Source organism: Eurypyga helias, unplaced genomic scaffold (assembly GCF_000690775.1).
Source record: "Eurypyga helias isolate BGI_N326 unplaced genomic scaffold, ASM69077v1 scaffold19249, whole genome shotgun sequence".
NCBI classification, from domain to species: domain Eukaryota; kingdom Metazoa; phylum Chordata; class Aves; order Eurypygiformes; family Eurypygidae; genus Eurypyga; species Eurypyga helias.
Genome location: NW_010271668.1, coordinates 1 through 15332, shown reverse-complemented (window position 1 = coordinate 15332; position 15332 = coordinate 1). Strand labels below are relative to the sequence as shown.

At 44.8% G+C, this 15332-nt stretch overlaps 1 protein-coding gene across 1 annotated transcript; it reads right to left on the bottom strand.

Annotated features, from left to right (window-relative positions):
* Positions 1-13252: 13252 nt before the first annotated feature.
* On the bottom strand, positions 13253-14896 carry TNFRSF9 (tumor necrosis factor receptor superfamily, member 9; the record flags this gene model as incomplete). Its single annotated transcript, XM_010158900.1, has 4 exons — positions 13253-13380; positions 14270-14404; positions 14614-14750; positions 14830-14896. Coding segments are annotated over 4 exons (467 nt in total), but the record flags the coding sequence as incomplete, so codon positions are not given.
* Positions 14897-15332: the final 436 nt, after the last annotated feature.

The following is a 15332-nucleotide window of genomic DNA, read 5'->3' as shown; positions in this document are numbered from 1 at the left end:
AAGACAGCTGATTTATGAGCCTTAGCAGGCTTGACGCAAAGCATCTGATATGAAATGCGCTTTTTTTCCCCTTTTGTGAGATGGATGGATGTGTTGTGTTGTATTTGGTGTTCTTGTGCCAGAAAAAGTAAAAGAGAAGGGGAGTTAGTTAATTTACAAAGAGAGTGGTAGGGGAATTCAATTACTATTTTTTTTCCTTGTAGCATTTCATGTCTGTTTATTTGAGAAGACCTCATCCGACATTGCCCTAGAGAATTGTCTTGGCAGAGAAAGTACAGCTTCCACCTGGAGACTTTCTGGGCACATATAAACTGCTTTGGTTGATATTAAACATAGGTCCTCCACTAGACTGGGAGACCCTTTTCTTTCCCTCAGTTAGAACTAACTACTTAATTCTGTGTGTGCTAGCTAGGTTTTGGGGGGAGTTCCCCCCATGTTTAATGCTAACGCAGTAGTTGCCATATGTAATCTCATAACTTCAATCTTTATTTCCCTCCATCTGGCATATTTTGACTTCTCTACTTACAATTTCATTTTTCATATCAAAGAGCAAGGACTGACTGGACTGGTCTCTCATCTCCATTCCCTGTGAAGCATCACAGCCAACTGTATACACTAAAAATGTAAGTTTATGGCAATTTTCATTAGGTGGTGAGAAAGTTACGCCTATTCAGGTTCATAATAAATTGAAGTTCGGTAACTTTCCTTCCAACCTCTCATCAAATGTTTGTGCCTTCAGATTACTATGGAATCCATCTACTGTGGCTGAAGTTATTTCCCTGTGCTGAATTGTGTGATCACTGTAAGTTGCAAAAGGAGTGAACTTACCTGCTATCTTTTTCCTTTACTGACATTTCCTGATGAAGATTAATTTTTATATTATAAATTCTGTGGCTTTCAGGATTACTGTCAAGTTAGCACACCCATCGTATAGAACACAGGTATTTCTGCTGCAGGGCTGGTTCAGAGAGAACACGTCCCACATGTGCATGGTCAACAGGTTGTCCAGAAAAGGTAGTGGACTCTCTGGATCACAGAATGATTGAGGTCGGAAGGCACCTCTGGAAATCATCTAGTCTAACCTCACCCTGCTCAAAGCAGGGTCAGCCAGAGCAGTTTCTCCAGGTGTCCAGTTTGAGTAGATTCAAGGATGGAATGGAACAGAATTTCAAAATTAAGCTTGGCAAGGCCCTGAGCAGCATTATATAAGTTCAAATCCTGCTTTGAGTGCAGAGATGGGGAGTGGGAGAGGTGAGGGAGGACCTTCAGAGGTCCTTCCAACACACACTTTCCTAGCATCCTGTGTGTATGGAGAGGTCTAGTATTGGCTTACAGAGCTCAGGCTTCAAGTGTCTGAGGTACAAATCCTGGTTCCTCTTTGCTGAAGTGAGTGACAAAATAATTTCTGTACAGAGTTAGCCTAATACATTTCCCTGTGCTTCCCTATGAGAGAAATAGGTAGCTAGAGAGGAATTCTCTCTCCTCATCTGAGTCACGCAACTTTTCGTTCCAAAACTGCAGACAGTAATTAGGTCTGATTTGATGCATGATCTCACTGTTGGTGCTGGATGCTCTGTACAAATGCTTCTCCTTCAGTGAACTATCAATGACAATGGCATTATCAATATTCGCTCTGAGCATCCTCCAAGGAAAGCTAATGAAGCACTCTTCACAAGCAACTTATGTCCTTTGTCTTCTCTCAAGGAAGACTCAGCCTCTCAGAGCCATCATGAAGTGCGTCATGTGGAAGTTGGGCAACCTGCCCGCAGCTTATTGCCTTTACTCAGATCTGAAGTTGTCACTTAGGCGCTCTTTCCTCTACCAAAATGTCAAAGGCATTTTCCTCAGGGGACAGTGCACACGTCATCATGCAAAGCAAAGAAACAGCTCCACAGAGGTCCAAAGCCATGAACACGTGGGTGAGGGAAGCAAATGGGAATCGTGCTTTGAAAACTTGGAAATTCATTTGGAAGACACAGTTTTAATTTTTTATCTAAAAATACTATTTTGTGGGAAAACTTTTAAGTTCTTAGACTTAAAAAACAAGACTTTCTTTGAAGGGCTTCTGTTTAAACTAACAGGGCAACAGTAGTGCAGATAAATTACTGAGCAAACTCTGAATAGTAAGTGTATGTTACCATAAAAGATTATCCTTAATCAACAGAAGAAACAACTATTCTTGGTTTAAAATGATGGTTTGTGAAGAATAAGTTGCTAGTGAAGTCAAGAAATTAAAAAAAAAAAAGAGCCACAATGAAACCAACCAAAAACACCCCAAAGTTGTCCATCTTCTGAGTAAAATAGTAAGGAGGAAATCTGTAACACACAAGTTCTTTGCCCTGTTGTGAAGTGCTTTATGATCAGTAACCACAAGTTCTTTTTGTCGAGTATTGGGCCAGTTGGCACAGCAAGGATTTCGGAGAAGACGTGCTTTAGCAGTAGCATTAGTATGAGGGACTCTTTCCTAGGATGTAACTTTGGGTGTGTCTTCTTGTCTTCGGTTGGTGTGAAGAGAGACGTAAAGTAGAACGTTTTGGTACTGACACTGTAATTGCAGATCAGCTGCTTATTACAGAAACGGCCAGATCTTCCTTCAGTTTTACTCAAATTTTTAACGTGTTGTTTCAATGAGTTACACATGTTGGCTGGTGTGAGAGGAAAAAGTATTTGTAGTAGTATTCACCTCCCTGACAGGGTCTAGCGCATCGTTTTGGGTTTTGGCTTTGCTGTCACTGCCAGTTTAGCAGGTATCTGACCTCATTAGCACTTAAGAAGTTAAAGTTAACTTAAAATGTCTCATTTTAGCTCATAAATCGGCTGTATTGCTATCTTCCGAACTTCTCTCAAAGTTACGTAAGATCCCCAGAGGTTCTGACCTAAGATTTCTTGTTCTGGGGTGGGCTGAAGGTGCATGGGTGGGTACGTGTTCTTACCTGGACGCACACCTCTGCATAAACCAGGGTGGCAGGTCCACCGGTCTTTCTGGAGGTGTTTTATTTTGCTACAGAATTGGCAATCGGTCTGAAAATTCTCCAGCACAAGAGCACAGCTGCCAAAACATTGCTCCTTTGTAGTGTAGTTTCCACCGCTTTGGAGGGGAAAAACCCTCTTGATTATCGGCCCTGCTGGGCTGGCACACTGTAGCCTGGGTATATTCTCCAAGTGAAGCTTGACAAACGGGTCCTTAATTCCCCTGTCTTCTCAGCGCTACAGAGTCAGCAAACTGAAGCCTCACGCTGTTTGACGTGACGGGAATTAAGTCTGGCATGACTGGAGCTTGGAAGCACACCACACCGATACCTTATGGGAATCGGGTTCTGGATAATGCAGCCGCAAACAGTGCAGCAGAGACCAGGTCTTGAAATGAGGTTTCTTCCCCAGAAAATGTAATGGAACTAACTATGCAACTACAGTTTATTTTTAAACTGAAATTACGAGAGCAGACGGTAGAATGGAAGAGACGAATGCTTCTGCAGCAAGGATGGAACTTTCTCCTTTACCTTTCTCCTGCTCTCCCCAGATGTCCCAAATAATCTCTTCCACTCTAATAGGAAATTATGATCTGGACCAAAGCAGAATAGAAACTTCTTTATCTCGTTTTTCTGCTCAGCACACTGCACAGAAAGGAGTAGAAAGCAGCCTGGCTGAAAGGGGTCAGCTGTGAGTGAGGGTCCATGCTCGCGCTCCCCTTTCCTCACTCCCAGCTACACAGCAAGCGGGAGACTTGGTCTCATTTTCTTGGGCGGGGCATGTCTGCTGCTGCAGCACTGCTGCACTTGGGACAGCTGAAAGTTTCCAGTTTTTGCTCTTCGTTGCAGAGAAGTCTGAGAGAGATTCTCAAGGCCAAGGACTGGGTTTTTTTTCAAGACCTCCCTGTAAGGCAGGGGAGTCCAGAGCAGTTCTGCTCCAGGTGCTGCCCCGGGACGTGACGCTGAGCCGCCTCCAGGTCAGGCTGGTGTGCCCAGGGAGCTGGCGCCGGGGCACGGACTCAACTTACACAGGACAACTGACCTGGGGAAAAGTAACCCTCTGGTGTGGGTTTGGGTCAGTTTTCCATTTCTCTCTTCTGAAAAAGGTTTTGTTTCTCTTCCCTTCTAGCATCCATACACCTTTCTTGGCTAAAGAACTCTTGCCTTTTTTGGAAAATGATTAGATAAGACCAAGGGACTTTTACTCTGGAGGAAGTATCCATTCGGTGTACTCCTTAGACATTACTTTCCTCGGGTAGCTTCACTGATGGGTGTCAGCATCACTTCAGGTGTTGGAACTGCATCGGAAGCTCGTTCTACTAAAGCAAGGGCAACACAGGAATTGTGTGGATCGAAGTAAAGCAGACAGTTGGTTCAGGACAGAGTCTTCACACTTGAACGGTTTTTTTTTAGCGGTATGATCTGCTCCGCTTTCCCTTTTGCTATGCCCATCTTTTTCCTTCTAATGCTTTTGCTGTCTTGGCGTTTGTGGAAGCAGCCAAGGCTGTTTCTCCTGTTAAGCAGCTTGGAAGGTTTGCATTTGTTATCTGGTTTAACTCTCCGAAACCACAGCTAAAGCATTTTGTGTAGGATTTTGACCTGCACAGGACACCTAGGTAGCGGCCCCTTTCTTAGTCCTTTCTTATGCCTTCTCCATTCCATGTACTAGTTTTCCTTTCTTCCCCCTTCCTGCCTGTGCTCCTTGCACTGCCCCTCTGTCTGCAGCGCTCAGCCTGGTCTGTCTGCTGGAGGTGTAGGGAGTGGGAAGAAAGAAGGGGCTGTCGGGGGGTGAGGTGGGGAAGGTGCTGGCAGGGCTGGGTCCTGTTTCGCCTCAGGACCATGGACAGGGAGCAGAGGGTGACCCTGGGTGCTGCAGGAGCCCTTGGGCTGCGTAGTCACAAGGCAGTTGTGTTTACGGCGTATGAATGAAGGAATGTACTGAATAAAGCTTTTTTTCTTTCCTTTGCTAGTTGTCTTCTAGCCTGGTGAGAAAACACATGTCCTTGGCCAATAGAGAGACGGCGTTCAGCATTGCTTTCCCTCTGTCCTTGAGCGTGTAAGCTTGTTCACATCTCTGCCTCCCTGCGCCTCAGGTCTCGAGATCCTAACTGCCAGTTAGCCTGGATCCTGTCCCTGCTGGTCCGTGTTCCCAGGTTGTCCGAGAGCATCTGTAGGGATGAACTTAGCAGTAGGGAATAGTTGCCAGGCTAAAAACCTGGTAATGTTGCTGTATTTGATCTCAGGATGAGCTGGGATGATTCCCATCAGCTATGGTTCTTTGTAACTGAAAATACAGCGTATCATGTTGATAGTTTTTTTCTGAAAATGCTTAAATAACTGGTAGGAACCAAATACTACTTTTTGTGCATTTTGTAATAACAGCGTTATTTGGAAATCAGTTTTAATTTGGATAGGCATTGAAACAGAACCCCTCAAGGGGGTTCTATTTCACCTATGGCACCTATGCTCTGAGGACAGGATAATAAAAATTATAGGTTGTCATATATTGTGACGTTGCAGGGGGTTCATATAAAACTGCTTTTTTTTCTACTACTGTCTGTTACCATACTATCAGCACAGATCATACAATTTCTATTTTATTATGATTCAATTAAATCAATTTTTGTCTGTCTGCCAGAGCAAAAGCGCAGGCTGGAGGCTTTGAGCATGGCATGAAGATGCATATGTGGTCGAGGGGATGTATTGGGGAGCAACACTCGCTGAGACGGTTTTGGGGACTGTCTTGGTGAGAAGGAATCAGATTTTGTGCATGCTATATGCCTGTAGCAGTCCACAACCGATGGGAACAGCCATGCTTGAATCTTCTGTCAGGGTGATTGATTTGCTGCAAAACAAAGCTCCCAAACGCACAAGCTCATGGTCACTGTGGATGTTTAGGCAGCATGATCCTCTAGAAAATCAGCCAGGCACAGTGCAGGTTTAACAGTACCCTTCTGTCTGTATCTGTTGCAGGCCTTACTGAGCATAACTGCAGGCCTGCCATTGTTGATAGCCCTCTGCAATAACCTGCCTTTTTCTGCAGCTCTGGGTCGCGTGTACCTTGTATTCCCATATACTCACAGCAGCGTCCTGTGCTAGGATCTCTTTGTATCTTTGGGCTTTGACATAGGCACAGTTGTTGTATAGAATATACGTGTATTCGTAGTTTTATCAGCAGCAGATATTAATTTTTTCTTTCTAAAACAATAGCGCAGCCTTCCTGAGGATTAATTCAGGTTGTAATACGAAATCACTGAGCTAATCCTGCTCCAGAGCCCGGTGGCTGCTGCATACTATGACATTTTCACTCTTGCTCTCTTCTTAAACCTAGACCATCTGTTATTTTTTGTTAAGTAGATGAAGGGTTTTTCCATAGGAATTACTGTCCTGGAGCCTGCCCACACAAAGGTCTACACAGCTGAGGATTTGAAGAGTTGAACTTTAGCTTTAATATTCTGTCTCATAAGGCTGCAAGTGCAACTTTTAAAAGGATGGTACTACTCACGTCGAAAAGGGAAGCTGCAATTACCCTGCTGAGTCTTTCCTTACTAGTTTGGATGATGGGGTGGGCAGGCCGGGCTGTTGTCTTGCCCTTCTGGCTCAGAGTGAAGTGCAGAAATGCTAAAGCAGCAACCGGTGAGAGATGCATGAGGCGTAAGAGCTGTCTTCGGATGTCCCTGCTTCAGCCTACTTCATGCTCCGTTCACCGCTCGGTGCTCTGCCTCATTAGTATCTCGTTACCATTCTGTTGGAAACTTGGGGTTTTACTGTCTCTGAAGGTGGTGCCCTCTTTGATTATCTGAAAGAGCGAGAGGATACGGGCTGGCACCTGTGGGGATGGATAAAGGCAGCTTTCTCAGAGGTGTCCTGATAATCTTTATTTTTCTGTCCAGATTTTCACATTAGGTGTACACACATTCTTCCTGGTTTACCACGGATGTATAGGATCACTTATCACTAATATCCGCAACTGATATTAGAGGACAAATTTCAGGTGGTTCTGTAGGAGTTCAGTGCGTGGGCAGGAGCCACTGACTAATTAAAGAGGTATCCTAATAATCATTGGCATTTAACTGTCCTACTTAGCGTAGGCAGTAAATAAATGGCTCACAAAAGCAGGCTTTAATTTTTTGCTTTGCTTTCCAAGTGCATAATCCCTTTAATCCTTCACTACTTGGGGGTTTTTTTGTTAATTAAATGGAATCTCTGCAGACTCGGTGATTCACAGTTCAGGACAAATACGTGTACTTAACGGGGGAAAGCTGGCATAGGTCTCACTGGGCAACTTGAGGATTGAAGCGGTTCTTTCAAGGTTATTTTGTAAATGAATGTGTGTTTCTTGGCAGCCAGCCACAGAGAATCTTCCCTGTTTAAGAGATGGATGCCAGTTTATCAAATAATTCCCACTACAGGCATGAGCTTCGCCGTGATGACTGACTGACTTTGTGACTGATCTTGACTAGAGCAGAAAGCTGTCCCTGGGGAGGGAAGCGACCAGCGGGAGTAGGAATCCACAAAGGTGAAGGGAGCAGATAGCAGATCTGTGTCTTCCAATTTAGCGAGTTGAGTATTTCTTGCTCCGCTGGAACTAAGCAAGGAGAGCAAAATCCTCTTTCCTGCAAGGATTCCCAAGGCAGATTTACGATGTAAGAGTTCTGAAGAACAGCAGCTTCCTTTTCTCTCAGAACTCGTAAGTTTGGGGGAAGCATCAAACATTTTCTGCGGCTACACCTCTGCTTCCATCAGGCAGTACACTTAGGAGGTGTGCCACAGCAACTCAGCCAGCTGCGTTATTAAGGGTGGCTGTAACAGTGAATGCGAAGGGGCAGGGGTACGGTCTCTGCCCGTCTGATGAGCTTGTAGCTTGATCAGACAACTGTGGTGCTGAACTGCACCGCTGCAGCCCCTCTGCGAGTCAGCGATGTTTCCTCCCACCACGTCTTTCATATACCTGTTCACTGTATTTTCCATTCTTGTTTAAGAAAAATATATTATGCTTTAGATACTTCAGTGCATCTTGCTTTGGGCACATACAGACATTTTCCTTACTGTCATGTTCTGCTCTTTCCAAGTTGCTCTAAATTTATGTAAAGGCACACTGAGGATAAGTAGTGTGATACCTGTTTTTGTTTTTGCTGCTTTTCCTGCTTACTGCCCATGTAGTGTTCTCTTCAGGTTAAATGGGTTATACTTGCTCTAAATGGAAAGTACCAAAATAGTAATGCTGTGAATACTAGAAGAATTTTTTTAAATGTAAATGTTTCTCAAGTCTGTAGTGTTGTAGCTAAAGGCAAACCGTCTCTTTCACCTCTCCATCCACCTTCCACTTCTTACCAGAGTTGCCTTTGTTCTAAACCCACTGAATCATTTGTGCACAGGGGAAAAGTGAGCTAATGTAACCTAAGGTTTGGTTTAGAACTGACTTAACTAGGTAACTCGGACATTTTATTTCAGTTTTGAAATGGCTTGTCTCAGTCTGGATTATGTAAGCTGAGAGTAGATTTAACAGCTTTAAGATACACTATGATGAGGTATCCTGGAGTAGGTGTCTTTTGTAGGGGTTTTGCACTCGGTAAATCAAGTAAAACCCAGTTTATTTTCTGAATGCAAACAGGTTGGACACAGAGGAGAGAGTTTCCCTGATTTCAGTGGGTGTTCAGCTGGTGGTTTTTTCATCAAAATATAATCCAGTTTCCTTCAGAGTATGGCAGGAATAGTCTGCTGCTTTAACTGGCAGGCACCCAGGATCCAGAAGGTGAAAGGAAACATAGTAGGTGATATCATAACAAACTCTTGCCAACTCGAGGTTAGAGGGAATTTCCATTTTCTTTGTAGATGGTATGAAAAGTTCTTATTTACAGTGAGGGCAGTGAGGGTATCTCACAGGCTTTTTCGTGCCGGTTCCAGGGATAGGATGCGCAGCCGTCTGTTCCTGATGTGCGGCTGATGCAAAGCCTGTGGGATGGAGAACCTCCTGTGGCAGGCCCTGAAGAAAGTTGGATCAGGGGAGGCTTGTTCATCGCTGAGAGTGGAATGCAGGTAACGCTTGGCGATAGACTAAGATTTTGTGTCATTTTAATAGTGAAACTCACCTTGATTTTCTATCACCTCTTTAAGAGGTGAGTGGGGTGGTACAAGGTGCCTGGTTAGTACTATTTCCGATGTGTTAAGCCTCTTCAGAGTGGGCCGTCTCCTGCGGAGGTTTCAGCATCAGTTCAGTGTTAGTATCAGAATGACTGTCAGAGGAGACTCTGAAGAATCTGATAGAAAGGCTGAAAGTAAGAAATAATACTGTTTTTAAAAAAAGATCTGATGTTGCTGTGTTTGAGAGGAGCTACTACAGTTCCAGCACCTCTGTCATCCAGCACTGGCAGGCCCAGAAATGCACAAGCGTGCCTGTAGAAGAGAGGGAAGTGTGAGACCAAAAACCTTTTGCTGTGAACTTTTTGCTTTCCTTAGCCACACAACTCCTGCAAAAAACGATGGAGCCAAGGCACGTGACAAAACACGGGTTTAATGACTGGTGCTAGTAACTGTGCCAGGAAACGGTGCTGGTGCTGGAAGCAATAAAAAACCAGCGGGCTCCCCTGCCCAAACTTATCTTTAAAGGGGATTTGTCTCCTTTTTCCATGCCTTCAGAACTCTGCCTGACATCACCCAGGCCTCCGCACACGGTCTGGCTAAGAGGACACTTTCCAACTTCCAAGAAAAACAAATGGAAATACAAAAAGCTTGCATCTGGCCTGTTACCTCATCCTCGGCCACCTGGGCCGCACGGCATTCCCGGCTCCTTTTTCCTTGCTACGTAATAAATGAGAAGGGCTGTTGAGAAAAGGGGCGTTCACAGAAAGCAGACAGCCCATAGAGCTCGAAGAGTTGGGGCTGATGTGCATTATTTCTGCACGAACTGGTACGTTTCTTGGGGTGTGAAAGACTCTGTATGTTCAATAAAAGCTCCCTGTGAAGCCAAGATGCACGAGATCTATCAGTTATTGGTCATCACTAAAAACTACTGGTTTTCCGCAGCTCTGGTTGTGAATTACGGATGGTCAGGCTTTTCTCCTTCCTGCTGCCTTAATTACCAGTAACCAAAGATACATCGTGTGTTTCTTCCCCTTCGCCCTCACTGGATGAAGGATTTTACAGTGCTCAAACACGGATGCAGGGAAGTTGTCTTTTTCTCTGTGTTAAGAAACAAATTCAGCGACAAATTGCCTTCAAGAAACCTAGGAGAAGCTTAATTCTCACGACAGTGTTTCTTTTAATCTAGACGTTGATGATCCCTCAGTTTTACTGTGCAACATCTTTACCAAAGCCTGAGAAAACAAAGCATGACAAAAATTGCACGTGGCATCCAGAATGATTTCGATTGGATGCCTAAACCGTTTCTGCTTTTGTGACTTTCGTGGCAGTCGCTTGTCAGCTCCTGAGCTGCAACTGACCCAGCTTTGGCTGAAGTTCTATTAGCTGCTGTGGGGTTTTTTTCAGAAGATAAAAAAGTAACTTTTAAAGGGCGGAAAAATAAAGACTAATAGGAGGTGCTTTTTCAGATGCAAACCTACGAAGAAACTTCTCTGATGAGTCTGCCCGTTGCATTTCCACCCTGTACTGCCAGAAGTGGTTTTACAGCTGTTGGCTACACGCATAAAGAACAGGAGGATTTATGCAAGTTCTGTAGCACTTTAAAATAAAAATATCTATTTATGAGGAGTCTAGAATGGGAACAAGCTCCTAATGCACGTGTTGTATGTGATCCCAGTGAAGGCAAACACACAGCAATGAATTATGCTCAAGGAAGTGCCTGATCCTATGGCTACAATTTGAGTTCCTTACAGAATGCCACAGTTCACAGAACTTGAATGTTGTATATAGCTGAAAACTGCTAAACACTCCAACTATTTTATTACTTACAGTGCTGCCATTGTTACCAACTAACGTCCCACTCTGGTGTGTAGTGGCAAAACGTTAATTCACCTGGCTTGATTTTCAGTTCTGTGATGACCAGGTGAAGTGCAGCCCTGCTGCCAAGGCATCCTGGCAGCAAGCAAGCACCACAGCCTGCAAAGTGCCCCAGTTTTCCCTTGGCAGTTGTACCACGATGTATTTCGCTTTTAAAAATGACTAATCTTTCAGTCTTTGCCTTCAGGGCTTCTGGATTCTTGTTTATAAATGTGTCTGCTTCGTAGGTGCAATTGGGGTGCTTAGTCCAGGCTTAGCCAACCTCTGACTCTGCTTCTGTGGCCGGACGATGTGCACTGTGGTGATGTGCAGGCATATCTACATATATTTGACAACAGATCCTTTGGCCAAAAATATCTGGTTTATAGTTAATTCGGGCTTCTGCACTCTCAAATGTTAGAAGTGGCAGGTAAAATTACCCACAGCCCTCTGATTGAAAGGAACATTGCTCCTCACATTCTATTCAGGATGTATTTGCTTCCTGTGACTATTCCATGAAACAGTCCAGAAAGCCATTTTTGGTGTAAACATGTCCCTTATTCTCAGAAATCAATTTGCACGTATTTAGGATTATTTTTTTTCCCCCACAGGCTTTGTTTTGATTCATGGGAATTTGATGCTGCTCCTGAAGCTGTGGTGCAAACCAGCAAAATGAAGCTGTCTGGAAAGTACTGCAATGGGCACCTCATTGTTCAGCACGTAGATTCACTTCCGCTTCAGGTACAGAAAACAAAATAAGGATTCTATTATTATTATTATTGCACTGTCTTGGGAGCATTTAAAAGTATATGCGGAACGCACTAACAACATGTAAAATTCCAACTGGTGTCTCCCAAGGAGAGAACACCCAATGCTTTTGAGTTTTTACAGGAGGCGTACCTTAATTCTCATGCCTTGTGTGGGTTAGAAACTAATCACAAGCAGAACCGTTTGATCCTGTTCTAAGACACCGTCCACTGGCGCAAAGGTCGCTCTTTGATATATAAATAGTTTGGTGGCTTTTCACGTGTCCTGTTCACGTCTTATAAGCCTGAGAGCTTGACGTAACGGGCGCTTAGTTCTTGTGGTTGGAAGTACTAATAGAGAGGAGACTTGGGCTAGGGATAAAAAGAAAGCTTTATTTAAATATACTTCACAGTTCAGGCTTCACTACAGCATTGGCTTTCTCACATACTGTTTTATGTTTCCTTGCGTACAGGCTTATCACAGTGTGTAACGCGGCTCGGTGAGAACAATCTGCTACCGTGATCTGTGGAACGGGGAGATGGGCTGTCCTTCACCAAACGCAAGAACACTAAGCTGAAATCACATAATCACATCACTTTACATGACGTGCTGGTAGGTTTTCATTCTATTTTTTCGTATAACATTTACTGAAAAAAAATAAGTGGTTTTGTAAAAGGTTAAAAAGGCTAAAATTGATGTTGCGAATGCCGTGACTCAAACGTGCACTTTCTTTTTTTTCTCTGTAAGACCAAAGTAGCAGTAATTGATCAAAGAGACAGATACAGTGTCTGGTGTCAAAATCTTTCCAACCTCAGTTACAAAAATATTACCAGAAGTGCATCACAGCTACATGTACCACATCTGCAATGTACATAATGTATTTACATCACCTAGAAGATCAAAGCGGAGTGATGTAGGGCTGAAGGTGGTGCAGTCCAGCTGCACGGTAACAGCTATTTCTAAGATCAAGTCAACCACAGCTTTTCTCAGTGTTTCCACTGCCTTTAAAGCCAATCAGTGTAATACAACGGCACATGCAAGCTGTTCCGAAACACCCCGCAGCTCTGTTTTTATGGCTTGCTCTCTCCTACGCACAAGGTGTGCGGTGGACGGGGCGGATACCTGCTTCTAGGCCAGACGGGATCTGACATGAGGTCGGTCTGTATTGCACACAAAACCCACGTCTGTTGGGTTTGAGCCAAACTTGCGGAGCAGAGGAGGGCTGGTAACGGTAACAGACACCACGAGTGTCACAAGCAGCTCTGCTGTGTGCTACAGATCTCCTTTTTGGCACCAAATGCTTTCAGACTGCGTCTAAATTATGGCTAGGGCACTGTTTATGAGAGGGACCAGAAAGCCATTCTGCCCCTCTGTTACTGCAATTCCTGGTCCTGGAGAAAGAAAGTCAGCAAACTGGAGCCTTTCTTTTTTTCTTTAAATTTTTTTAAGAGATTGAAAAGATGCCTTTTTTCCTCAGTGGCCAGGCTCTTCAGCGCGCTGAAATTCAGATTCTGATACCCTCTCTGTTTATGAAAACAGGTTCTTGTTCTGTGTTCCAAAAGGAAATTCAAATGTGGTTGACCTGGACAGTCCATTTTCTAGTTCACCAAAAGATCTCTGAATTCTGTGGATTTGCCACGGTCCTGATATTCACCTTGTTCTTCCTCAGGAAAGCGGCAGCTGCAGGCATCATCTTCCTGAATTGACTGTTCGGGTGTGGTATGCACTAAAGAAAAAGATCAAATGCTCACTTTTCGTTGTATCTATTCAGCCACCCTGTTTCACCCCTCTGCAGTCACAAGTGTGGGAAGTCAGTGAGAAAAATTCTTCCCAGTGATCCAATAATATGAAATTATTCCTCTACAGTATGTACATATGATAAAACTCATCATACTTTGTTTTCCCTGATGCAACAGGGGCTGCTAGTGCTGCGTTTGCCATAGGAATGAAAGGAAGACCGACACGGAGTTGTTAGGTTTCTGGAGTAATGCTATTGTCTCCTGTATTCTGAATTACACGAGAAGATCTAGCCCTTATCTCTAGGAAGGGGGAGAGAGAAACCCAAACAAAAATCCCAGCTATAAACTACACTGGTTGCAGTTCCACCTCATCGCTGTGCTGAACTCTTGAGCTTCCCTGGGGCTGATCAGCTGCAGCGCTGCATTCAGGCTGACCCTGCGTCTGTTGTGGCAGCGTGTCCGGACCGATACTCCCGATTCTACTGCAGCCAGAGCCGCTCACTCCAGCCCCTGCCTACTGTTTGTGAGCAGACGGACCTGGGAAGTGCTGCTGCCGTGCATGGCGCGGATGGTGCTCGGGAGCGATCGACTGACCTGACCCTGAACCGCATCAGCAAGGCAGTTAAGCTGAGCCTTTCCACCTCCCGTGAATAATTCCCTTCTGTGGATATGTGCGCGTTAACCTGCGATGCTGACGCAACCCCCCCAGGTAACTGAGTGCTTTCTGCAGTAAAAATTCCACAACTGTTTTCCTTTCAGTGGTTTCTGACTTACAAGGCCCAAAAATGAAGCTAACTGCAACTAACTTTGAAAGAGCCTTAAAAACCTGGATTCCTGATTTCTGTCTAGTTTCAAAAACTGAAGAATGTATCTTACTTTTCTTGAAGACAGCGTGTAGTTTCTTTTTCTGCCAGATACTGAGGCATACGCACGCAGGCAGCAGAAACACTACGCACAGCAGCCCCGCTACCACAAGAGAAACTCTGACAAGGTCCATCTGGAGGTCATTCCCTAGGAAGCAAACACCACTGTTACAGCGCAGAATCCTACATCCCTTGAATTAGCCGGCAGCTTTGCCTCCCAACTCTGCTTCAACGCGTCCGCAACACTGGAAATGGATAGAAGGACGGGCTCCTGCTTGAAATGGTGACTGAGCTATGGCATGTTTCAAGCAGGTCGTAATTCTTCAGCTCTATAAGCAACAGCATGCGGTGACTCACCAGGCACGGTGACAGCAAACGGAATTGCAGGAGAGGTGGTAGCTGGAGTAGTGACTACAGCGGGATTATCGGAAGCGTGTTTGCAAGTGACATCTTTCGTTGCGGTTCCAGGCTCCAGGACCTGGTTTGCAGAGCATCTGAAAGACATTGAAAGCAAAATAGAGAGGCAAAACAAATCCAGTCACATGTAATAGCATTTATTTTTATATTACTTACTTTGTCCAGTTTTTACAGGAGCCATTGGGCTGATCATTGAAAGTTCCATAGCGGCAAGTTTGGCAACCTTAGACAAGGAGAGGTAAATTTGTACAAGAGGAGCATTTATAGCACCACGTGAAACCCTTTTTTGGCCTGCTGGTACAATGAAATTCAGAGAATTACTGCTATTTCACAAGCTGCTCTATGTGAGGCACGTCTTTCCCTGTGAGCCACCGACCAGCGCAGCGCTCAGCTACAGAGCCAGGCTCGTCGGTACAAGGTGCCGCAAATCCCGTCTGCCTCCGGAGTTCCCAGCCCGGTTTCCCACACGCTGGCAACGGGAGAGCTGTCATGCAGAGGGACACGGTGCACGATCTGAGCTGCAGCAGGGCTCCGTTTGGGTGGGTTTGCTGCTACGCTCGCTCCACGCACTGTTCAGCATCAGCTTCTGTCTTGCAGGATCCTTACCGTAGTTTTTCCAGGTCTGGCTTAGGCCAGTGGGGAAAGGCAACCTTACCGCT